Source organism: Erythranthe guttata, chromosome 7, assembly GCF_056151865.1.
Source record: "Erythranthe guttata isolate IM_541 chromosome 7, IM_541, whole genome shotgun sequence".
Classification (NCBI taxonomy): Eukaryota; Viridiplantae; Streptophyta; class Magnoliopsida; order Lamiales; family Phrymaceae; genus Erythranthe; species Erythranthe guttata.
Genome location: NC_142539.1, coordinates 1,454,310 through 1,478,856, shown reverse-complemented (window position 1 = coordinate 1,478,856; position 24,547 = coordinate 1,454,310). Strand labels below are relative to the sequence as shown.

General features: G+C 38.7%; 8 protein-coding genes across 9 annotated transcripts; 2 read left to right on the top strand and 6 right to left on the bottom strand.

Moving 5' to 3' along the window:
- Positions 1-2,139: 2,139 nt before the first annotated feature.
- Positions 2,140-3,640, bottom strand: NIP7;1 (NOD26-like intrinsic protein 7;1). The gene is made up of 5 exons (XM_012976924.2): positions 3,370-3,640; positions 3,039-3,263; positions 2,738-2,932; positions 2,474-2,538; positions 2,140-2,392 (listed from the first exon to the last, which is right to left on the bottom strand). The coding sequence occupies exons 1-5, from the start codon at positions 3,457-3,459 to the stop codon at positions 2,185-2,187; spliced, it is 783 nt and encodes a 260-aa protein (XP_012832378.2). The 5' UTR covers positions 3,460-3,640; the 3' UTR covers positions 2,140-2,184.
- Positions 3,641-4,007: 367 nt separating this feature from the next.
- On the bottom strand, positions 4,008-5,321 carry LOC105953247 (gamma conglutin 1). The gene has a single exon (XM_012976901.2). It carries the CDS (start codon positions 5,307-5,309, stop codon positions 4,089-4,091), a length of 1,221 nt encoding a protein of 406 aa, XP_012832355.2. The 5' UTR covers positions 5,310-5,321; the 3' UTR covers positions 4,008-4,088.
- Positions 5,322-7,270: 1,949 nt separating this feature from the next.
- Positions 7,271-9,030, bottom strand: LOC105953248 (putative aspartic proteinase GIP2). Its single transcript, XM_088820599.1, has one exon. It carries the CDS (start codon positions 8,795-8,797, stop codon positions 7,475-7,477), a length of 1,323 nt encoding a protein of 440 aa, XP_088676725.1. The 5' UTR covers positions 8,798-9,030; the 3' UTR covers positions 7,271-7,474.
- A 797-nt stretch (positions 9,031-9,827) lies between these two features.
- Positions 9,828-11,374, bottom strand: LOC105953359 (putative aspartic proteinase GIP2). The gene has a single exon (XM_012977025.2). It carries the CDS (start codon positions 11,254-11,256, stop codon positions 10,036-10,038), a length of 1,221 nt encoding a protein of 406 aa, XP_012832479.2. The 5' UTR covers positions 11,257-11,374; the 3' UTR covers positions 9,828-10,035.
- A 2,240-nt stretch (positions 11,375-13,614) lies between these two features.
- LOC105953360 (putative aspartic proteinase GIP2) lies at positions 13,615-15,525 on the bottom strand. The gene has a single exon (XM_012977026.2). The coding sequence runs from the start codon at positions 14,977-14,979 to the stop codon at positions 13,747-13,749; it is 1,233 nt and encodes a 410-aa protein (XP_012832480.2). The 5' UTR covers positions 14,980-15,525; the 3' UTR covers positions 13,615-13,746.
- A 328-nt stretch (positions 15,526-15,853) lies between these two features.
- LOC105953249 (putative aspartic proteinase GIP2) lies at positions 15,854-17,363 on the bottom strand. Its single transcript, XM_012976903.2, has one exon. The coding sequence runs from the start codon at positions 17,255-17,257 to the stop codon at positions 16,001-16,003; it is 1,257 nt and encodes a 418-aa protein (XP_012832357.2). The 5' UTR covers positions 17,258-17,363; the 3' UTR covers positions 15,854-16,000.
- Positions 17,364-19,052: 1,689 nt separating this feature from the next.
- On the top strand, positions 19,053-21,357 carry MKP2 (MAPK phosphatase 2). Of its 2 annotated transcripts, none has more exons than XM_012977027.2 (6): positions 19,053-19,249; positions 19,864-20,038; positions 20,118-20,253; positions 20,346-20,466; positions 20,553-20,698; positions 20,810-21,357. In XM_012977027.2, the coding sequence occupies exons 2-6, from the start codon at positions 19,937-19,939 to the stop codon at positions 20,851-20,853; spliced, it is 549 nt and encodes a 182-aa protein (XP_012832481.2). In that variant the 5' UTR covers positions 19,053-19,249; positions 19,864-19,936; the 3' UTR covers positions 20,854-21,357. The 2 variants fall into 2 exon arrangements, with proteins under 2 accessions (XP_012832481.2, XP_088676724.1); XM_088820598.1 differs by having other exon boundaries at positions 19,109-19,249; positions 20,816-21,154.
- A 1,127-nt stretch (positions 21,358-22,484) lies between these two features.
- MUTE (basic helix-loop-helix (bHLH) DNA-binding superfamily protein) lies at positions 22,485-23,795 on the top strand. The gene is made up of 3 exons (XM_088820383.1): positions 22,485-22,596; positions 22,695-23,132; positions 23,501-23,795. Exons 1-3 carry the CDS (start codon positions 22,501-22,503, stop codon positions 23,606-23,608), a joined length of 642 nt encoding a protein of 213 aa, XP_088676509.1. The 5' UTR covers positions 22,485-22,500; the 3' UTR covers positions 23,609-23,795.
- The last annotated feature ends 752 nt before the right edge of the window (positions 23,796-24,547 follow it).

Genomic DNA, 24,547 nt, shown 5'->3' with positions numbered 1-24,547 from the left:
GAGGGGTTTACGCCGGATCAACCCCCGGCCTAGTTTACGTGTTCTGTGATCGCAGGTACCTCAGGATCATCAAGTTGTCAAGCTACTGATTCGCTTTGCTCTGCCAGTTCGTTTTCTACACTACCTCAGGTGATCTAAGTAATTAACATCATCATTTTGGCGCCGTCTGTGGGAACGATGCAAACCAGATCACGTAGCCAACAAGATCCTCATAAGGAGCCAACTCGGTCGACACTACGAACCCCTTGAAAGGCAACTCACATGAGGAGCCAACTCCCTCGGGTCTACGAAACCACAGCGAGATAACTCCAACGAGGAGACCACGCTCTGTCCTATAACCCGTTGCGAAGCAACTCCCACGAGGAGCCAACTCCCTCGGGTCTCAAAACCACAGCGAGATAACTCCCACGAGGAGACCACTCGCTCCGTACTACAACCCGCAGCGAGACAACTCCCACGAGGAGCCAACTCGCTCGGTACTACGAACCCGCAGCGAGACAACTCCCATGAGGAGCCAACTCGCTCGGTACCCTAACCCGCAGCGGAACAACTCCCACGAGGAGTCAACTCGCTCGGCACTATAAATCCGTTGCAAGGCAACTCCCACGTGCAGCCATCTCGCTCGATAATAAGACTCGCTGCGAGACAACTCCCACGAGGAGATAACTCGCTCAGAGCGACTTCAATCCGTACGCTCCTCAATTGCGCGTCATCCAATGCTCCTACAACTTCGCTGTAAGACAACTCTCCGGAGGAGACAACTCGCTCGCAATTCACTACACAATCGCAAACTCGAGTTAGCACGATTACAACCTTAGAAACATTTAGAGATATTATGGGAATCTATTTAGCCTGACCAGCTTGACTACTCAAATTTCTTTATTTGTTTTCGACGGGTCCTTCATTAAAACGTGGCCACGGTCCAAACATACTTACAACCTACGAGGTCTAACAAGGGGCACGATCCCCATAAAAAAAAAAAATCTTGAGAGCTTGATCCCATCCTCAAGTACATCACGCACAAGGCTATATGTAAACACATACGAGCAACGCGTCGAAACATTGACAATGTCAATGAATAACAACTCCCACGAGGAGATTACTTGATCCGTGCTACTACATTATTGCGAGGCAACTCCCACGAGGAGATAACTCGATCAACTCTATTACCCCGCGACGAGACAACTCCCACGAGGAGATAATTCGCTACTACATCGTCGCGGAACAACATCGACGACTCAAGTAACTTTCATCGCGACAACTTGGTCGCGCTACGCGCCAACGCGCCATCACGCCCCTCCGACACACGCTCCAACACGTTTTCGCACACCATCAGGCCATATGCCAAAGAGCGACCACTACAATTTTTACTCTCGACACGATCGAGAACCCATTTCAACATGGCTCCCACATCGACTCGAGAGTGGGGGGCTTAATGATATGCCTAATTGGCCCAACCTAATGGGCCTACTAATTATTTACCTACTTGGCCACGAGCCCAATATCGAAGACCACTATCATCGAGGCCCAATCACCTTCAAATAAGGTTTGGGCCCGACAATCTCAACTAAGCTATAAATAAAGGTTTGAAGTTTGAACTCATTCCTTAAGGTACGTCCTATTAACTGAGCAATACTATTAACTGTATTCTCTGGACTATTTTCACTATCAGCACGTCTGACTTGAGCGTCGGAGGGGTTTCCGCCGGATCAACCCCCGACCTAGTTTACGTGTTTTGTGATCGCAGGTACCTCAGGATCATCAAGTTGCCAAGCTACTGATTCGCTTTGCTCTGCCAGTTCGTTTTCTACACTACCTCTGGTGATCTAAGTAATTAGCATCATCATTTTTATATAACAAGATTTAATTTTCAAGTTCGAGGGTGCAAAGTGCAGAATTGTACATTTCGATGATGTAAAGTGGAATTAAGCCATATGTACAGTATCTATTTTAATCTGATTTAATCTTGGAATTGTACAAGATTCAAAGAACGCAACTTATATCTATTTTAATTTGTAAAATAAAAGTTAATTTTAATCAGAAGAAATCACTTCCGAAAGCAAGCATCATTTTTTTCTTTAGCACCACATAATCTTTAAATTATATTTATATATATATCAAATTAAATATTTCGAAATATTGAAAAGCCAATGGATTCTCTATTTATAGTTTTTGTTACGAATTCTAATGCAGAGAGCTAATGGCACTCTGTGAAGCAGGATTAGATAATTTGCAAGCCCATCCCTGTAAACGTAAAACTCGATACACGAAAACACCTGCAATTGCTCCGATAGTGGGGCCCACAATATATATCCACACGTGATCGAATCTCCACGAAACAATCGCCGGTCCTATTGACCTTGCTGGATTCATCGACCCTCCCGAAACCGGCCTGTCGTTTCATCGAAAAATAAAAAATAAAAAACGGGTCATAATTTAATCGAACGAAACTTTTATTTAATATTTAATTTACCCGGTGATTAGCACTCCTAGACATATTGCAACTCCAGCAAGAAATCCAGACAAATGCTGTCCTAGCTGCAAATTAAAATAATGTAACACATTTATTGCAATTTGTTTAAGGAATTAATTTAAATGCAGAAGTGATTATACATATATATATATATATATATATATATATATATATATATATATATATATATATATATATATATATATATATATATATATATATATATATATATATATATATATATATATATATATATGATCTTACAGATTGTGGCTCATTGAATAATGATGTAGTTAAAAACAGAACAATGAAAGTTGCAATAAGCTCCACCCAAAAAGCAGCTTTTAATCCATGTAGTGGTCTAGTCACCATTAGCTCCGATTCGATACCGTACACTAATCTCACCGTATACGTTGCCAAAATCGAACCGCCAACTTGCGCGATTACATAAAACGGAACCTTAAAAAAAATTAAAAAAAATAAAAACAAGAAATTAAGGTAAGGATTAGTTTAAACTAGAATCACTTTTTTTTTTTATTATTATTATTATTATTTTTTTTTTTACCTTAAACCATGGGAAAGGACCGACTGCGGCGAAGGCGATGGTGACAGCTGGATTAACATGAGCACCGGAAATCGATCCGATGGAGAAAACAATGACCACTACCGTTAAGCCAGCTGTCACGGCATATTCCATTAGCCCTCCTTCGATTCCCATAAGACGCAAGTTTGCTACTATTCCTCCAATGCAGAAGATCAAAACGAACGTACCTATAGCCTCCGCCAACACCTGCGTTTTTTTTTTTTTTTTCAAAATGACATCAGCATTTTCCTTTTTCTTCGATTTAAAAAAAAAAAATATTAAATAATGGGCCTAATTATTTTCACATTCTTACCATTCGGACAAGAGTCGAGTCGATTTTGCAAGGGGAGTTCGGACAAGCTCTCGTTTCTGTAGTGGTGTCTCCAAATTCTTGATCGTTCATGATTTTCGTTTTTCGTTTTTTTTTCCTCGTAAATCTTTAAAAGCTTGATGTGAAAAATAGATACAAAATTTGCATTGGGTGATGAGTAAATCTTCCTATATGCACTTCAAACTTGAGAAGCTGGAAAAGAGGGGCTGTTAATTTGTTGGCTTAAAACACACAATACTTGTGTTTCTCCTATATATATCTATATATATGTGTGTGTATATATATATGTGTGTATATGTATATATATGTATGGACAAGTTACTCATGCTTTTTCTATGTCCATGTAAATAAGACAAGGCTGACTAGTTCAATTTCTAACTGCTTCTCAATTATCCATTACCTAGAACTCAATAGTTTTCGGTGTACGTAACATCATTTCACACTCGTTCACGTTCATTGCATGCTTAAGAACAAAGACGAGTCGGAGATTTTCACACACGTTTGACGATTATATCATCCTACGTACAAGCAAAATCTTGATCATTCTACTCTTTTATATATATATATTTTTTAAAATTCAAATTCTGAATAGTAAAGACTAGGTACAAACTCTCGTAATAACAACTGTTCAAAATCTTGTTACATATGCTTATAATACAAGGATGAACAAACAAATCTACAACAACATAAGTTCAAATATATCAAACCTTAGATGTAAAATTGAAACCATTACACGTCATCCTTTCAAAGTACAAGGAAGAACTAAACCCAAGCCTAGATCGATCGATATCGAACAACAAGAAATTATCCTCCATTTGGAACGAGCCGATCACGATTGAGTACTCCGCCATTTTCCCGCCATCCAAAAACGCAAGACAAGCCGAATCTCCGCCTACTTGCTTCATCGAATTCGCCCCGTAAATAGTCCAATTCTTGCCATTAGCAAACTCCAAATCGATTTGAGGCACATGCAACCCTACTCGACTAAACCCTATTGCGGTAGCATTGAAGCACGTGTTGAACGGCTTCACACTCTTCGTACGGGGAATATTCTTCATCGAATTCAAGAAAGATTTACGAAAGAGTTTGTAAACGTCTCTCCGAAGAGTCGTGTAAGGTACGAACGTGCTGATCTTGATTCCTTCGAACGGCGACATCGTAATTACGGAGTTTCCGTTTATTGACAACGACTTGATTCCTATAAAGTAATCCGCGGTTTTAGGGTTTCGAAGCATCGGCGTGTAGGAAAGAAGATCCGCCGCGTCGAAATTTGTCGGCGGGAGAAGTTTGTAGGGCCCGTCTCCGAAGAAAACGACGCCGTTTGCGGAATTTGTGCTCGGCAAGCAAATTGCGAATCTTCTAGAAAGTGCGAGATTTGCAGAGAATTGAGATGGGAGAGATAATGGAGCTAAAGAAAAGCTTGCTAAGCCGACAACTCCTTTTGGGAGAGATTGCAAAAGGGGTTTTGGAGCACATGATAAAAACGTGTTGTTTAAGGTAATCTTGGCCGTTGCATTGGTGGAAGATATGGTTAGGGTTTTTGTGGTGAGTTGGGCGGAGGCGCAGGATTTGGTTCTTGGGTTTATAGGGGTGACTGTACAGGCGGTGCAGGGGGTGGTTTCCGGCGGTGGTGGGGTGATTGGGAGGGAGCATGTGGGGGAGAGGAGGTAGGTGGCTTGGATGCATTCGGTGGAGAAGCAGGGCACCGCCGTGGGGCGGCGGCGCGTGGGGCAGACGCGCCAGGAGAATGGGGCACTGAGGTCGACGGCGTAGCGGTCGCCGGAGTTGAGGGTTATTGTGTAGAGGGAGGTGGCGGTGTCCTTTTTGAGCGGCGCCACCAGTGTGGCGGCGGCGGTGGTGGGGATTTGAGCTGATGCGATCAAGATCAGGAAAAGAATGACTGGATTTTTCATCGTCTTCATGGGGTGTTTTAAAATTTTAATTAGTGGTGGTTCATCGTTAAGTTGAGGTATAAATATAGAAGTTAGAGAAAATTGCACTTCACCCCCTTACAAAATGCTTGTTTTGCACTTTCCCCGTCAAAATACAAAAAATGAGGTTGTTCCCCTTCGAAATATGCAACTCGGTTCACTTTGCCCCAAATATGTATTTTCGATCTAATTCTCACCGAGTGAAGGGTGTATATGTCATTTGACATCTTCTGCTTGAGAATCCTTATTTCAGAGTTACTTAGGGTTCCCAAATTAGCAAAGTTCTCTTCTCAAATAGATGAAATTTCTTCCAAATTCGTAATCATTGTAATGTAGGGTGAAAAAAGTTTAAATGACATTTAAAGCTTAAAAAGACGAAATTACCCTTCCAATTTACTCAAACCTATCAAGAATTAAATCGGAAATACAAATTCGGGGCAAAGTTCACCGAGTTGTATATTTCGAAAGGGGACAATCTTGTTTTTATATTTTCAGGGGGAAATGCAAAAAAGACATTTTTTTAGGGGTGAAGTGCAATCTTCCCTAGAAGTTAGTATACAGTTTCTCTACCGACATATCACATATAAGACAAAGAACTCATGATCAATATTAAATTCTTGTATATTATTAATAAATAAATATGCCATGCAATAAATTGATTATATATTTTAATTATTTATTTCATCGAGATGAGGTGTATAATAAACTCGAACTCGACTTTATAGTAAAATTCATTGTGTTTAATAGAGACTCAAAACTTGTTACAACTTAAAGTTACTTATGACCAATCGTATGGGGCCGTAAACGAACTGAGCCGGTTCGTAAATTCGATGAGATGACTCGACAAAAGTAAATAAAGAAATGTGTATAGTATTTTTTTTATTTTCCACTCCCACTAGAAATAGTTGACTTAGTACAATGGCTCTCTATGCTTCGAGGGGCTGTGTGTTGGCTGTTTGACTTTCTTACAAAGAATTAATTTTTCCGATCAAGATTTACCATAGAATAAAGAACTGAGATATCATTAAATGATTTGCTCGTTGACTTTTTAATTGTAGATAGAAATGGATTAAATGATTATGAAGTTGATAAACTCTGGATCTGGACAACTATGGCTAGTTGACTGTTTGGATTTAGTTTGAATTTAGAAACAACGTAGTTTGACTTTTCTGACAAATTTATTAGGCTCTCCTCAAATTAACTTGTGCTATTAAAATGTAGGCTAAAGGTGAATTAGTATCAAATTATGAAAAAACCTTTGATTATGAGTTTTCTTAAACATTCGTTTTATGCAAAAATACAGTTTATGATGCACTACAATCTGATATTTACAAACGAATGCACACATTTTATGATTATCCTGCTTTAAAATGTGGAGCTCGAAGAGGATAAAACGGATACAAAATGGAGAATATTTCATACCATTTAAAAGATTCAACTGAATTTGACACTGTAAGAGCAACTCCAATGAGAGTATCAAATGGATTATCAAATCCATAAACCACCTTTTTTATATCCCAAAATTAAAAATTTCTACTCCAATGGGAGTATCAAAATAGGTAAGTATTTTGATATTCTACCTCTTTGTGTGTAAAAATACATCCTGGAAATTGAGTTATCAAAAAAGTAACCACCTAAACATCCAATCACAAAATGACACGTGGCAATTACAAATAAAAAATACTAAAAAACTTCCAATTGATTATTAATTTTAATGACCATGGTCGGAGTAGATAAACTATAAATGAATATTAAAATATTATCTTAATTATCAAATGAGTATTTGATAATCCAATTTTGATGTTTAGCATTGGAGTTGCTTGAAGGAAGGATGTGTAAAAAAATTTATAGTTGAGATGAAGGTTGTAATTACCCAGACAGAAGGGGGTTTTCGTAATTTAATCTTCCGATAGGGGTGGACTTGATTTACCCTAAAATGTAAAATATTACTATTAAAAAAAATTAAAATACAAGATTCATTAGGGAATTAGATTACACCGTCAACTATGTGTACATTCTACATAATATTAGTATATTACACACAACAAACAGAGTATTACTACTACATCATGACAAGAAATCAAACAGAACAAACTTAATTAGCAGATTATCACTAATTAACAAATTAAACTAACTCTGAAGCTGGATTTAATTAATTAAACAGAAGTAAAATTGAAGTTGGCACACGTTGTTTGAAGCCCCAACAACGTAGAACTGAAACCAAACCTATTTCTTTCAACATCGAACTCCAACAAGTTATCCTCAAGCTGGTGCCCGCCGACAACAATGGCGGTCCTAGGTTTCTTCCCTCCATCCACAAACCCCAGGCACACCACCTCGCTGTTGTTCACGTACACCATCGAATTCCTCCCGAACATCGTCCACGTCACGTTGTTCCTCAGCCCTAGCTCAATCGCCGGCACCGCCGCCCCCAGCCGCGTGCTGCCGAGGCTCGCCGCCTTGTAGCACGGCCCGCCGACGAACGGCGCCACCGCCGCAACCCTAGGCACCTTCGACAGAGACTTCGTGAACGCCTTAACGACGGCGTTGTAGATCGACGTGTGGAGGACGGTGTACGGCGCCACCGTGGAGATCTTCGTTCCGCCGTTGCCCTTGGCGTCGATTTTTAACAGACTCGGACTTAACGGCACGGGTTCGCCGTTAATTTTAACGGACTCGATGTCGATGAAGTACTCCATCGACGGCCAGGATTTGTCTGGGAAGTCGTGGAAGATCGGATGGACGGTGGTCACCGGGTTGACCAGGAGCGGGGTGTACACGAGTCGATTTGAAATTTGTACACGTGGCATCATTGTGTAGGGCCCACTTCCGATAAACATAACCCCCTTTGAAGAGCTCAAACATATTGCGAATTTTTTATTAATTCCTAATGACGTGGATAATAGTGAAGTGAGTGACGTGGCACTCCGGCCGAAACCGGCTATACCTTTAACCCCAACGGCTAGTTTCTCACCGAGAAACAGCGACCCGCATGAGAAAAGCATGTTTCGGATCCGGACGACCCGACCCGGATTCGACCCGGTGGTGGATTGTACGACGAAAACGTCGGTCGCCAGCTCACCGTTCTGGGCGGATCTCTCGACGGTGTTGTACACAATACTGGAGCACGTGTTGTTGTTGCAGCCGGGCCGGGGACCGTCGAAGCAGTTGTCGCAGGATTTGGACTTCGCGACGGCGCACGGCGGCGAGCCGCATAGGGCGGGGGCGTAGGTGGTGCTGGCGTACTCACGGCGGTCGCAGGCGACCCAGAGGGCTTTGCCGCCGATGTCGACGGTGAGTTTGACGGGCTTGAGTGGGGTTCGTTGGAAGATGGTGGTTAGGTATTGGCCGGTGGATGGGTCCTTGGTAACCGGAAGTACGACGGTGCGTGGGCGGAACGGCTTCGCCGGCGTTCCGGCGGCTATGGTGACTGAAAGGAAAAGGGAGAAAATGAAACAGAGTAGAATGGAAGAAGACATTGTTTAATTAGACCTAATACTAAAGATTGAATACTTTGATGGTTTATATATATAGAAAATGTAATAATATATATCTAAATATAGCACATTGGGAATCGTGAGTCGATAAGCTTCGAATACAATGAGCTACATTGTACTCACGGTTTTATCCATTTCCGGGTGCAATCTTGCATCGTTTGGCAGAAATTCCGTGTATGGGCTTGAAGAGAAAATGTGTAGGTTTCCCGAGTTTAAAAATATTTATGTGCCATGTTATTTGTTGTCTTGGGAGTATGTACGTACATAAAATAAACAAGCTCACGCCTCACGTACATCGAGTTTTGTCCAACAGGCGCATCAATACAATATTCAATTTACTCGATTCGTTTGCGTTGACTCGATTCATTGACCTCTAGATAAAGGTCTTTACACAAGATAAAGATTAAAACAGTCCCATGTTAGATCCTTTTGATTACAATGATCGACATAATAGGCTCATAGCGTGTGACATATTAAGAAAAAAATTCCGGAAAATATATGAATGAGGCAATAAATATATGAAATGAATGATATGCCCTTCGTGACTTAAAGATTCAAATATCTCATCATGGACTGAATTCGTGTTTAGGGTTTGAGAAATTTGAGAAACCAGCGAAAAATCAATCTTTGTCTTATAATTAACACACCTTATATATTTATTTCATTGACACCGCCGCGTAACTTCAAATAAATCGCAAGGGCATTTCAGTTCATCGAAAAAGTCCGAATGGTCAACTTCGGTCAAAAGGGTAGTATGACATCATCAATTTCCTTAAAAATATGGACGGAGGGGCCAACTGAGTAAACGGAGCCATTTAACAAGGAAACTAGAGTTCGGTCTGCAATTTCACTATTTAGGAGGGTGGTACAAATGAAATTAGTCGAACTCTTATGAACACTCCTCAATTGCAATTTTAGGGTGGCAATAAAATCCAATCATTAAATTAATTATGATTAACCTTATAAACTAAATAAGTGTGAAATAGACAACAATAAACACATCTGATTGACTAGATTAAGACAGTGCAGATTCTAATGTAGAGGTCCATTGTGAATACTAAGAAAAACAGAGCAATTTTTTTTTTACTAAATCTCAGTAAATTAATTAGTACAAAACAAGAGTTACATGCATTCAGACAACTTCTGATGCCTTTGATTCAGTTAATCTAAACCTATGTATTACATTGTTTAAACCACAAACAACCTTAACTAATATATATCTATACAAATTCTCCGGACAACGAATTCTTCTCCACCGTTACCAAAGACGAAAACCCGAGCATCGAATTCCCCAAATTAAACTCCAACAAGTAATCCTCCATCTGATAACCCCCCAAAACAATTGCATCCCTAGGGCTCAATCCCCCATCCAAGAACCCTAAACAGAAAACTCCGTCGCCAACGTCAACCATCGAGTTCCTCCCGTGAATTCTCCACCTCACCATCTCACTCTGCAAAACAAGATCGACAATCGGCACATCGGGAATATTCCCCACCCCTTTCGAACCAAAACACACCTCGAACGGAGCCACGGCCGAAACCCGAGTCATGTTCATCGCACTAGCTGCGTCGAGGTAGGCCTCGACGAATGCCCGGTAAACGCCGCTCTGCATTGTCGTGTACGGAACAAGTGTACTCAATTTTGTCTTAAAAGGAAGCCCTTTTCGCTGCAGAGACAGCTTCTTGCCGGAAACTTTGATTGACCCCACATTTATGTAGTACCCATCCTGCAAGAAGAACCCATTTTTCAAGAAAGTCAACGGAGTGTACACCATCGAGCTCTCGTCGTAGGGGCTCCCGCCGAAGAAAATCGAACCCTTTGACGACGAAAGACGAAGCGAGAATTTGCGACGGAAGAACCCGAATTCGGTGGAGAATTGCGACGGAAACGAGATTCTTGAATTCCCTAACCCTAGCATCCCTTTCGCGCCACTGGCCAAACCCTTCATCAGCAAATTCGGCGCGCACGAGAACAGGAAATTCTCGATTTTGGCCAACGAGTGCGGCGACCCAGTATTCCTCTCCCAAAACTCCATCGCCACTCGACCTTCGTTCAGATCTCCGGACACCGACATTCTTGAAACCGTGTTTTCCGGGTGTAAAAGACAAGTCTTGGGGGCGCTGCGGCAGCCGTTGACTGGATTCTTCGCCATTGAACATTTCAGAGAGCAGCTCTTGATGGGCTCGTGAGATCTGAGAGTAGGGTTCGATTCGCAGTCGACCCAGACGAAGCCGCCGTTGATATCGACCACCAGCTCCACGGCGGCGAGGGTTCCGCCCATGAAAACAGTGGCGATGTACTGGAGAGTTGTGGGGTCTTTTTTTACAGGGAGAATCGCTGCTTTTGGTAAGATGGGGTTTTGAGAAAATGAAGAAGAGGTGAGAGAAAGTAGTGTGAGAAAGAGAAGGAATTGAAGTGAGGAAGAAGAAGAAGAAGCCATGGGAGAAAGAAGAAAGATCTGTTCTTTTTTTTTGGTCTGTGTTTTTCTTTTTTTGTGGCGATGTGCCGCCGTAGAGGGCTGAGTTTTTAACGTGGTACAAAAGTGTTTTTTGTTTGAAATAATGAATTTAACGTTTATTTCGTGGAATTAAAATAAGATTTGGATAAGAACAGAGGGCTGAATTTTTGGATTTCTTTTTTAATCTGACTAGACTTTTGTGACTTCTCCACTATAAGGCTATCTTATTGGTTATCTTTAATTATTTTTATTCTTTAATTATCCCCTTTATAGATTAAGATATTTTTAATGTTGTCAGAACCGAACCGACTCTGCAACGGACGACTATTTAATCATGGTTCGATTTGATCGAACCAGTTAAATTGGGTTTTTTATTTTTTATTTTTTTTAAGCCTCAATGGTTTTCACTTTTATCCAACTCACCCCCCTTTTTTTTTAGAGTAAACTGCAAAAACTACCCCTGTGTTATCTCGAAATAGCAAAAACCCCCATGTGATAAATAAACTAGCAAAAACCCCCCTGTGAAATTTAGTCAAAGGCAGAATCCCCCCTAGCTGATTTTTTAGACTTGAAATGACAAAATTGACCCTCAAAATGTATTTATATATATACATATTATATGTATATTTATTCTTTTTAATTTATTTGTTTAGAAATTAAAAAAAATAGTAAACAACTAAATTGATTATTTTTTAAATAAAATAATTAAAATATTTATAAAATATAAGAATTTATTAATTGCAAGACTCCAGGGGTATTTGTGTCTTTTTATATCAAGTCAACCCTCAAATAGTTCCATAGGGGGGTTTTTGCTATTTAAATAATTTCACAGGGGGGTTTTTGCTAGTTTATTTATCACAGGGGGTTTTTGCTATTTTGGGATTACACAGGGGTAGTTTTTGCAGTTTACTCTTTTTTTTACTATATTTCTTTCGTTTTCAGTTTAAATATGTTCATTCTTTCTTCACTAGATCTGGTAATCCGCCACCCGTATTCGCCCATCCATGACCATATCGGCAATTCGTCACCCCGATTCGACTACCCATGACCATATCTTGTCATCCACAGCTAATTCCGCCAAGACTCGCTTAGATCCAACCACATATAACCAACTCCACCAGTGGTTTGAGTTGTTTAGGTCGAAAATCGGGTTCTTTGACCAGTTCGCCGGTTCCGAGTTTTACTCGGTCGAATCAAATTTTGGTGATTTGTCCCCGATTTTTAATTTTTCCAGTTTTAGAAGTCATCGTCAGGTCGTAGTCGAACCTGTCCCGGTCCGGTTCTGGCAACATTATATATTTCCTAAAGTTTGAATAATGACAACTATTATCAATACAATTAATGCTCTAATTTGGTTGCTTTAGTAGTGTTAGTTCACCAACACATTGAATAACCCCATGTGATTAACATGTGCTAATTACTTTTTGAGATGGTGTTTAGTATGTGTGTGAAAATATCATCAAGGGAAAAAAAAAAAAGAGAAGCATATCAGGCTATCATCCAATAGAATATTCTTTTTTCAATATTAGCACATTATTACTACTATATATGAAATAAGATAATATGTAAATAAAAAGAATATGCTTTGATTTACTTCAAGTATTGAAGCATATCCACTTATCCACATTCTTGATTTGGGCTATCGGGTCTGACTAAGATCCAGATCAGCACTCTTTATCAACAATAAATACCAACTAGCACTATTATAATGGCATTATTTTATATAGAAATAAGTTGTCTCAATGATACTTTGATGCACAAAAAAAGTTTATTAGGTAGTGGCAAAATAGTAATTTTAAGTTCAATAACATTTAGTTAAGTGTGCAACTCTTGGTCTCATGAGTCATGACATAACATAACTATACATATGTTATTGAACTTTAACTAAATGTTTTGGCGAGTCAAATGAAAATGTTACTAAATGTAAATGTTATTTTCGAGCCAAGTTTGGCTGTTTTGGCGAGTTCGAGCTCGAGCTCGAGCTCGAATCCATTTTGCCGAGCTCGAGGTCGTCAAATATTTATTTTTGGGCTCGAGCTTGAGCCATTTGTTGTCTTCTTTTAAAATTTTATTAATATAATTTTTTAAATTGTACTCATTTTTATTATATTATTATAATTTTATTATTATAAATTATAAAACAAAATGACATATAATTTATTTTTTAATTATTTTTATGAATTTATTATTTATTTTATATTAATTATTTTAAAATAAAAATAAAATGAATAAATTAAAATTAAAAAGTTCCACGAACTTACGGCCAACTAAGAATGTGCTTGAGCTCGACTCGTCGGAAAACTCTATTTAATTTCAAACAATCCATTAAAATTTCAAACATTTAACCGATAGTTGGGCTATAATCCAGCCCAATCAATTAATGCTTTTATTTGGGGGTACAAATTATGCAAAGACAGATATTCCACGTCATCCTTAAATTATGCTAAATTGAAAAAAAAAATAAAAAAAAAATTAGAGGCTGGAACAACTCTTGTTCTGGACAAGAAGAGAAGAACTGAATCGAAGCTGAGAATTCACCAAATCAAACTCCAAGAAATTCTCCTCCAATTGATGCCCTCCGATCACGATCGAACTCCTCGGCTCCGATCCACCGTCCACAAATGCAAGACAGCTAGTTTTCCGATCAACCTCAACCATCGAATTTGCTCCACCGACCCTCCAGTACACATCCTTTCCGGGCAACACCAAATCAATCTCCGGCGAACTGGTAATCGTGTCCGATCTGAAGCACGCCCGGAACGGCGGCACAGCCGCCACGCTCTTGATCCCCAAATCCGCCGCCGCCTTCACGAAAGCCCTAGCGAACGGCTTGTAGATGGAGTTATGCAGCGCGGTGAAGTTCTGTATAGTACTGATTTTCGTACCGCCGTCTCCCTTTTTGTCGATTGTGAAATGTGATTCCTTGACGGAGATTGTTTCTCCGGCGACCCTGATCGATTCAACTCCGATGAAGTACTCTTCCGACGCATCGCCTTCCGAGTAAATCGGATACGTACTCACAGGGTTCACAATCAGCGGCGTCGACTTCAATAATATGTTGTTGTATACGCCGCCGCCGCCGCCGCCGACTAATAACTTCCCAATCCCCGAAGAAGAAGAAGGAAAGCAAATGGAGAATTTATGAGGCAATTTTGAGACGCCCACCACCTGTTTGTGAAAAGAGATTTCACTATTTGAAAGGCCTAACATGCCCGTGGCCCCGATCGCCAGCCCCTCCAACGAATCCTTATCCATGCACGAAAACAAGAACCGCGGAACCACCGCCGCCGCCTCGGCTCGATCTTTGCTTCCGTAAAACGAGTCCTCGTTAAACCCCTGCGCGAAGAGCAAGTTCATGAAAGGGTTGTAAGGCGTCGCCCCACACGTGTCGTTGGTGCAACCGGGGCGTTTCGGTAAATTGCACCCGATGCAGCCGGATCCTTTCGCCAGCTGGCATTTCCGGGACCCGCATGGAATCGGGGCGTAGGTGGTTGACGAGTAGTCGTTGCACGAGAACCATAAAAAGGGCCCACCAAGGTCGATGACCGTGTTTATGGCGGCTCGATTGCTGCCCATGTGTATCGTGGTGTAGAATTGTCGAGTTTTCGGGTCTTTCCGGATGGGGAGCGTCGCGGCATTTTGAGCGGTTGTAGAAGAAACGAGGATGGCGAAGAAGAAGAGGATGTAATTCAAGAAAGAAGCCATAATAGTTGGTAAAAGTTATACTTCGATATATATATATTCGAATTTCGATTGAGTATATTTATGGAGCTGCAAGAATGGCATTCTTGGTAAATTTTTGGTTATTTAGATTCTCATGAAATAAAGGTACCGTACCATTTTCTTAATGTTTCATCCCTGTCCATGTGAAATAAAGAGCATCTTGTAAGAATCAAATGTATATCTTATTACAAAGAGTTTAATCATGTGTCTCTCCTTTTCAATTGTTATATATAAGTATAATGTACTAGTGGGATTACACAGTGTAATTAGAATTTGAACAAATGATTTAGTAGTATCTGTAATCAATTCTTGCAGCAACTTGACAATTTATAAATGCAGCACACTCTTGTTGTAATGAAATGAGCAAAACAAGGCCCATCTCCGGAACCCCCAGCCCGGCCCGTGTCTTGGAAATTGATTCCGTGCTGTAACATGCTCGGGACAGGCCCACAGCCGCCACGCTCCTGATCTTTCATATTTGCCGCGGCCTTGTCAAAAGCCCGTGATAGTGGCTTGTAAATGGAGCTGCGGAGACAAGTATAGTTCTGTATGGTACTAATTTTCGTGCCACCGTCCTCGTTTTTTTCTCAACGGTGAAATAAGCATTTCTCGCGGGCAAAGGTTTCTCCGGCGACTCTGATTGATTGGACATCAAGAAAGTGCTCGTCTGATGATTCGCCGACAGGGTTTACGATCAGGGCCCTCAATTTCATTGGGCCCACAGAAGATTTCGCCATGGGCCCGTTTCCAATCGATAGTTTCCCGAGGCCCGAAGACGGGAGACAAATGGAGAAAGAAGTAATCGGAAGAATATATTAATGAAAAGGTGTAAAAATGAAGTGTGAAATATTGAAGATCCAACTGTAAATCTCACACTTTTATTACAGAAAAACCAAGTAAAAAACACACACACACAAATCAACAAATAAACCAATTACAAAAATCTTCATGTTACAATAACAAATTCAGACAATTTAAAAAAAAAAAAAAAAAAAAGTCAAACTTAGAGAGTTGAACAGCTCTTGTTCTGCACCAGAAGGGAAGAACTGAACTTGAGCTGAGATTTCACCAAATCAAACTCCAAGAAATTCTCCTCCATTTGATGCCCTCCGATCACGATCGAACTCCTCGGCTCCGATCCGCCGTCGACAAATGCAAGACAGCTTGTTTTCCGGTCAACCTCAACCATTGCATTTGCTCCGCTGATCCTCCAGTACACATCCTTTCCGGGCAAAACTAAATCAATGTCCGGCACCAAAACCCCCGCCGCCGATCTCTTAATCGTCTCCGATTGAAAACACGCCCGGAACGGCGCTACCGCCGCTGCGCTCTTGATCTTCATATTCGCCGCCGCCTTCACGAAAGCCCGAGTGAACGGCTTGTAGATCGAGTTGTGCAGCGCGGTGAAGTTCTGCAGGCTGCTGATCTTCGTCCCGCCGACTCCGTTCTTATCGATCGCGAAATACGAGTCCTTGACGGAGACTGTTTCTCCGGCGACCCTGATCGACTTCACTCCGATGAAGTACTCGTCGGAGCGTTCCCCCTCCACGAAGATCGGGTAAGTACTCACCGGATTCACAACCAATGGCGTCGTCTTAGTGGCGATGATCGATTCCGTAAACACAATTCCCCCGACCAACAATTTCCCTAACCCTAACGTAGAAGAAGAAGAAGGAAAGCAAACGGAGAATTTATCGGCGAATCCGAACACGCTCGCCACCTGTTTGTGTAAAGATATATCGGTCCTCCCGAGCCCCAACATGCCGGTGGTCCCGTTAGCTAGCCCCTCCAAGTAGTCCTTATCCATACACGAGAAGATGTACCGGGGCAACGGGGCGAGTCGACCCGTGGGGTGGAACGAGTCCTCGTAGAACCCTTGAGAAACCAGCATGTTCGTGAACGGGTTGTAAGGGGAGGATGCGCACGTGTCGTTCGTGCACCCGGGGCGTTTCGGTAAGTTGCATCCGTAGCAGCCGATCCCTTTCGCCAGCTCGCATTTCGGGGACCCGCATGGGATCGGCGCGTAGGTGTTTGATTTGTAGTCGTTGCATGAGAACCATAGGTAGGGCCCACCGATGTCGACGATTACATTTATCGGGGACCGGTTGCTTCCCATTGTTATAGTGGTGTAGTATTGTCGGGTTTTCGGGTCCTTTTTTACGGATAGCGGGACCCCGTTTTGAGCGTTTGTCGTAAAAACGAGGAGGGCGAAGAAGAAGAGAAGAGAATACAACAAAGAAGTAGTAGAAGAAGAAGCCATTGTTGATTGAATTGGAAGTTTGATTGTTTGATCTAAGTGAGTTTGGAAGATGAGGTATTTATAGATATGTGAAAATGGGATGACAGCTAATTTGGATAATATTAGTCAATGTTTTGCAAACTTGGAGTGTTGAATGAGAGAAAGCCATTGAAGTAGTTTTGTGTGCTGACGCTGGAAAATTGCATCTGCCTCCCTAAACTATGTACGTTTAGCATCTTTAGCCCTTTGTTTTTTTGCTTTAACGATTAAAAAAAATGCTCTGTCGCGTACTTCTCTCGCGTGGTCTGCAAGCTATTGGACAGTAGCAGAATATATAAAGTCACATTTGTGACTTGAGAATTCTATTGGGGGGGGGGGGGGGGTGTGTATCGAACATCCGAGTTGCTTATGCCAATTATGTATAGTTCAAGGAGTTTGATGCAAATTTTCTTTGATATTGGACTTGCACACACGAAGGGATGAATAATGCCGTGAGGATTATAGTATTAATTCTTAAGAGAATGAATTGCAGTTCAATTCCTCATTTTTGTTAGTTATTACCGTATGCTCCCTCCAACTATAAATGTCGTTTCAGTTTTAATAACACCGTTTTGATTTCAAACTCGATTTTGACCATTTTCAAGTTAAAATTTGGCAAAACTCAAAGCATGAAATTTGTAGTTATTTGTGTTAACTTTCTAATACAACTTGAATCATCAAAATTGGACGTCAGGAAAAATATGCATGGATCAATGAACACTTCCCACAACTTTTGATGTTTTGAGTTATATTATCTAAATTTCAAAATATAATTTATTCATGCATAACTTTGTCACACTACATCCAATCAAGCTGATTTAAATTGGATTAGAAGGCTAACTCAAAAGACTACAGTTTTCGTGTGTCGAATTTTGCTAAAATCAGAATAGAAAATGATCAAAATCACGTTCGAAATCGAAACAATATTAATAAAATTGAAATGACATTTACCCTCTCAAATCACCTAAACTTTCAAACATGATTCTAAACTTTCAAACATGATTCTGTGATGATAAAATATTAAAAGTCAAGTGAAGAATGAAATATTAAATTAAAAAGAAAATGCTGCCACTTGAACTAATTAAAGTTTTATTATGTTATCCCAATTAGGCAATTAAGATAGATTACAATTAATCAATAGTCAACTTATTCAGATCTGAGAATCGGTGACAAGGAATTGTTCAATATCTGATATGATTAATTTTCTTTTATTTCCACTCTCTATATTTTATTTTGTTCAAAACTTATTAGTGGACTTGGGTACATTCATGATATCTCAATACCGTACATAACCGTACTCTCTCTCTCTCTCTCTCTCTCTCTCTCTCTCTCTCTCTCTCTCTATATATATATATATATATATATATATATATATATATATATATATATATATGATAATAGGAAATTGTATTAAATTCAAAATTCTATTAAAATGGCAAAAATGGATTTTTTGGGAGTTTAAACAACGTCGGATTGCCGACATCTGAAGTGATTCATGGGCCCGTGAGATTTTGTTCCTTGGGCACTTTTGTTTGAAATAGAATTCGTAAATTCGACTCAAATGCGACTGGTGTATAAAAGAAAGAGTTATGTTGTATTTATCATGTAGAAGTTTGTTAGGCATCACTCTGCTATAAGCATGTTTATGTTTAGTGAGATTAACAATTACTAACTACATAATCAAATTTTGTTTAATATCTACTATCCGGATAGACCCGACCCACAAATACAGTGTAATTGATTCTTTATTGGGCCGTGAGCCCATGAATTTATTACTAACCTGCGAATCACTACAAATTAAAATGCAAACCCAATAACAACAATAAAGAAAGCTTTTTTTTTTTTCTTAATTACTCGATGATTAAATCAAAATCTGATTAAATTATGAATCATAATCCGATTTCCACATTACAAACCAGCGCTGAAACGACACACTAGCTGCAGATTCTGTGTTTCGAGACGAAGAAAACCCAGGTATGCGTTTTCTTGTTCATACCGCACCTCCCATTTATTACTTCTGTTCTAGGGTTAGCGATCCATAATTGATTTTCGCGGTTTATTTACTCCAATTGTATTATTGCTGTAGTGATTAGAATCATCAAATTCTTGCAATTCTGAGAAAAACCCATTTCTTCGTTTCGCTTCTTGCGGGCTGTTCCCTAATCTCTCTCTCGCTCTCTCTAGAGAGAGAGGAGAAATGAAAAAAATGATGGGTAATTTAAATTTCACTATAATTGTTGATGTTTTGAAGAAAGTGACATTCAATTGCATCTATATATACGAATTACTCTACTATTACTGAATTGCAAAGTTTTGTTTTTGCCCAAACACAACAAATTCGCACTTTCTCGATTGCCCTTTTTTTCTCCGGTCGATGGCATTAATCGATGCCCTATATTAGTTTTATCATTCAATCTTAAAAGGTATTTTGTGTTATGCCAAAATGTGGCTAATGTGCCTTCTGTAATGTGATACGGTGTCGTCTATAGTTTGTGCAATTCGTTACGAGTTTTCGCTGAATGGGATTTGAATTTAAATGGAAAAAATAACTAGAAGTCCGTATCTTTAATAACATTTATTATGCCCAGGTTTTTCATTTAACCGTAATCTTGGAAAATCGAACAAAAATAGCGTACAAAATTCCTTCATTTGCAAATTGCAATGGACGATGATGACCTTAGAAACCGTGTATCGTCACTATTAAGAGTTATGCAAGTAACAAGACTTGTCAAAGACGATAGCATTCCATCCCAAATCGAAGAGGTATTCGGTATTCAAGTGGTAACCTTTTTTTTTTTTTTTTTAAATCGAAACTAATTTGATATTCGATTAATTTTTTCAGGGTCTTTACTTAGGTTCGTTAGGAGCTGCATATAATAGAAGCGGTTTAAAAGGCTTAAATATCACACACGTATTGACAGTCGCCCATTCGCTGGCCCCCGCTCATCCCGATGATTTTATATACAAAACTATTGAAGGTAATATATATTTATTAAATTTTCAAGATTCAATTTTTTATTGCATTTCATTTTAATTCAATAATGATTTTTATTTGTATTGATTGATACAGTACGTGATAAAGAAGACGAAAATATATCCCAGTATTTCGAAGAATGCTTCCAATTTATATACGAAGCTAAGGCGGCAGGAGGTGGAGTTTTGGTTCATTGCTTTGCCGGAAGATCCAGAAGGTTTTTTTTTTTTTTTTTTTTTTTTTGTATCGTTTATTTTTTTGTTGCACTTGTTTTTTAATTCGATTTATTGATGAATTATGCAGTGCAAGTGTTGTCGTTGCTTATTTGATGTTCAAAAACGGGATGAGCTTTTCCGAAGCAATGGAATATGTGAAGATAAAAAGAGCAGTGGCTTCTCCTAATTCGGGATTTACTTTACAACTCCACGAGTATGAAAGCGCACTTCGAGGTGCAATTTTTTTTTTCATTTTCGACAATTTCTTGCTTTTATTTCGTTTCGCTCTAAAATAATCATTTCCGACTGATTGTGAATTTGACGGGAAAAAAAATTAATGTTTAGATGCAGAAACGAAGAACAAGAGAGCGCTTGAACTGGATAAGTAAGGAATTTCTGTCTTTTTTTTTTTTACTCGATTTATCGGAGGAGAAGACAGCCTTCTGTGTTTAGGTATATATCGCGTAAGCATTTGTTACATAAAAATATAGGTTACAAAATATCTCCGAATTAGAACTTTAGACGGGTTAATTTTTTGCAAGAAATATATATTTTTTTTCGTTTTTGTAAGTCAATAATAGATCGATACGAATTCAGAATCAAGAAACACTTTTGATACGAGTGTTACGGTTAAACTTTGTCTGTCATCGAACAGATTCAATCGATTGAAATTGGAATCAGTTCACGAAATTGTCTGTTATTTACAGTGGCGTGTGTTTATGTGTAAATAAATTGGTTATAGTATACGCGGCGAGTGTGTACTCGACGCGACAGGGTGTAGCGTAGAACGAACTAATATTACACCTTGTATGCATTCACATCCCATATATCGCGCACATTGTTGGAAATTAGTACGATTAATCGAATGAATTGGGTCGTATATTTTTGGTTCATTTTACATTGCTTCATCAATCAATTTGCGCATTTTCCCAATTACGATAACGATTAACCGCTCAAATGGTCCGACTAATCCTATAAGACTCAATTGGATCTAGGGGTGGAAATCTGACGAACCGGCTCGGAGTAAGCACTTAACGGAAAAAACTCTGATTTTTTTTCCGGAAGTGAAAAATCCATCCCGTTCCGAAAAACTGGAAATCGCAATTTCGAAAATTGGAATGAAAAAAAATCCCAAATCGGAAATTTTCAGACTGGAATCGCCGGAATTCGGAAAATTTCAAATTATTAGACGCTTTAAATATAAAATGTATAATAATAATATTTATATTATAAGTGTAATTTTTAGAAGAAAAAAATTGGGAATTTTTGGAAATTGAAAACGGTTCGTGAATTGAAATCTCATATATATATATTCCAATTTCGATCCAAAAAAATCGTAAAAAATTGGAATCGGGATCGGTGGAAATTGGAAATTATGTTCCGATTCCACCCCTAAATCACATATAAAGGAAATTCGACATTATTATATTCCCACATCGATTAAATTGTGAAGATTTCCAATACCTATCTATAAAGTCACAAAATAAGGCCATGAAAATGTATGACACAAGTTGATGATGATGATCGATGTGGTGTATGTATATGTATATATATACATTCTTCATGCCAAAAGACAGATATATATTATATACATGCATGAAGACTTCTCTCCTTAAATTTTATTTCACGCGTACAACGTTATTGTCCCAACTTCATTTACGTGAGTAAGACACACACACACACACGAGAGAGAGAGAGAGAGAGAGAGAGAGAGAGAGAGAGAGAGAGAGAGAGAGAGAGAGAGAGAGAGAGAGAGAGAGAGAGAGAGAGAGAGAGAGGGGAATATATCTTATATATATAAATGTAAAAAGAAAGAGTATAAAGTGTAAAACCGTATATAAATTAACCTCACGAGACTGCAACACATTGCATTAAATGAGAAACCCTAGTGCAACAAATTTAGAGATACCCCCCTACAAAACATAGATATTATAAATGAAGTCGCTACCGCATTGCCGACTTATTATAAATACCGAGTAAAAGAACAAACATACTAAATCAAACCTGAATAATTCTTGAATATAATCTTGATCGCCATGTCTCACATAGCTGTCGAGAGAAACCGAAGAAGACAGATGAACGAACATCTCAAAGTCTTGCGCTCCTTAACTCCGTGTTTCTACATCAAACGGGTAAATATTGCAATAACGTAACGTGTATTATATATATATATGTATATATAATGAATTATTAGAATTTTTAATTTAATTCGGAAAATTTGATTGTGAAGGGAGATCAAGCATCGATTATAGGTGGGGTGATCGAATTCATCAAGGAGTTGCACCAAGTTGTGCAATCATTGGAATCGAAAAAACGGAGAAGGAAGAGCTTAAGCCCTAGCCCAAGGCCAAGTCGAATTACTCCGATTCGGCAACTTTTTCAGATAATTAGTCCTCAGCCAAACAGCCCCTACGAGATATCGATGCATGATAATAGTAGTAATAATTCGGACAACACTTTTAAGGAACTTGGAGCATGCTGCAACTCTCCAACTGCAGATGTTGAAGCCAAAATTTCCGGGTCGAATGTTCTTCTCAGAACAATATCGAAGAAAATTCCGGGTCAAATCGTTAGGGTAATCGGTGTTTTGGAGAAACTTTCGTTCGAGATTCTTCACTTGAATATCAGTACCATCGAAGATACTGTTCTATACTCCTTTGTCATCAAGGTATATATCTATCTATCTATCTATATCTATATATATACATACACGTGTATGTATGTGTGCGCACAATATAATATGAAAAAACGTGAGGTGTGTGTACCGTATATGTGGCTATTAGTTACATTACAATTTCGATTGAAAACGAAGTATATGTTAACGTACAAGTCACGTATTTGGGATACAAAATGTTTGTAAGAGTTAAAAAAGACGATTCGATATTCGACGACGACATTCGTCGGGAAAATTTGGATATACATTTCAAGTGCATATATGTATATGCATATGTATATAGTTAGATAATTTGACTACATATATGTAGATGATTTAATATGTAAATTGTATAATAATGGGAAAATAATGAAAAATGACAGATAGGGCTGGAGTGCCAAGTGAGCGTGGAGGAACTCGCGCTTGAAGTTCAGCAAAGCTTCTGTTGTGACACGTCATCTATCAAGGGCCATGCACTTCTTACTACGTAATATTGTCTTCTTTTTTTCTAATGGAAGTTGTAAACCCTAATTAACATATTTGATGTGTACCTTTTCTTTGTTGGATAGATATGTGTTAATTAATAAATATTAAACGTGATAAGTTTAAAATATTTGGTTGTAGTTCAAGTGGTATGATGCATATCTTGCATTTGTTTGACTGGTGTAGTGTTCGATTCCCATTTCTTACATTTTTTAACATTTTTTAAATAATTAACACATTAAGATTACTGTATTTTACTTTCCAGAAGCCCAATAAATTGAATCCCATTTCAACAAGCCCAAAAAGATACAATTATTTTACAAATATGATTTGCATGGCCCATGAATGATAATAATAATAATAATAATAATAATAATAATAATAATAATAATAATAATAATAATAATAATAATAAATACAAAATTATTCAACTCGAAATTTGAGAAATTCAAAAAAATTAATTTGTTTATTCAACTATAATATAAAATACCTCGAAACAAATAGAATTTTTTGTAAGTTAAAATCGCTACATCGAAATCTGTTATATATTCCAATTTTGATCCAAAAAATTTTGAAAATCTAAATTTCCTGAATTAAGAATGACAATAGTATTCCAAATTAAAAAAAAAAAAATCGAATTGAAATCGCCGAAAATTGGTTCTGCCCGGTTATTGAGATGCTACACTTAGTAAAATACACTAAGTAATTATTAATCGTTGATGTGGTGAAATAACTTCCTACAAAGCTTATACTAAACACACATACACATAGATATATGTGATTATGTACAAATCAATGGTTAATAATCACCAAAAATGAGCTTTCTACCCCTAGTTCTATATAATTTAAGGGCATATGGAAGAATGATTTGGTGAGTGTCCTTAATTATCAAAGAAAACCTAATTTAATTTCATTAGATTTTGACTATACTATGGTTTTTTTAAATT

Coding starts and splice junctions, on each gene's coding strand:
- LOC105953247 (XM_012976901.2), bottom strand. CDS start 5,309: ATGAAGACGATGAAAAATCCAGTCATTCTTTTCCTGATCTTGATCGCA.
- LOC105953248 (XM_088820599.1), bottom strand. CDS start 8,797: ATGTCTTCTTCCATTCTACTCTGTTTCATTTTCTCCCTTTTCCTTTCA.
- LOC105953359 (XM_012977025.2), bottom strand. CDS start 11,256: ATGGCTTCTTCTTCTTCTTCCTCACTTCAATTCCTTCTCTTTCTCACA.
- LOC105953360 (XM_012977026.2), bottom strand. CDS start 14,979: ATGGCTTCTTTCTTGAATTACATCCTCTTCTTCTTCGCCATCCTCGTT.
- LOC105953249 (XM_012976903.2), bottom strand. CDS start 17,257: ATGGCTTCTTCTTCTACTACTTCTTTGTTGTATTCTCTTCTCTTCTTC.
- MKP2 (XM_012977027.2), top strand. CDS start 19,937: ATGGACGATGATGACCTTAGAAACCGTGTATCGTCACTATTAAGAGTT. Junction 20,039..20,117: donor TTCCATCCCAAATCGAAGAG/GTATTCGGTATT, acceptor TAATTTTTTCAG/GGTCTTTACTTAGGTTCGTT. Junction 20,254..20,345: donor TATATACAAAACTATTGAAG/GTAATATATATT, acceptor TGATTGATACAG/TACGTGATAAAGAAGACGAA.
- MUTE (XM_088820383.1), top strand. CDS start 22,501: ATGTCTCACATAGCTGTCGAGAGAAACCGAAGAAGACAGATGAACGAA. Junction 22,597..22,694: donor CGTGTTTCTACATCAAACGG/GTAAATATTGCA, acceptor TTGATTGTGAAG/GGAGATCAAGCATCGATTAT. Junction 23,133..23,500: donor TATACTCCTTTGTCATCAAG/GTATATATCTAT, acceptor GAAAAATGACAG/ATAGGGCTGGAGTGCCAAGT.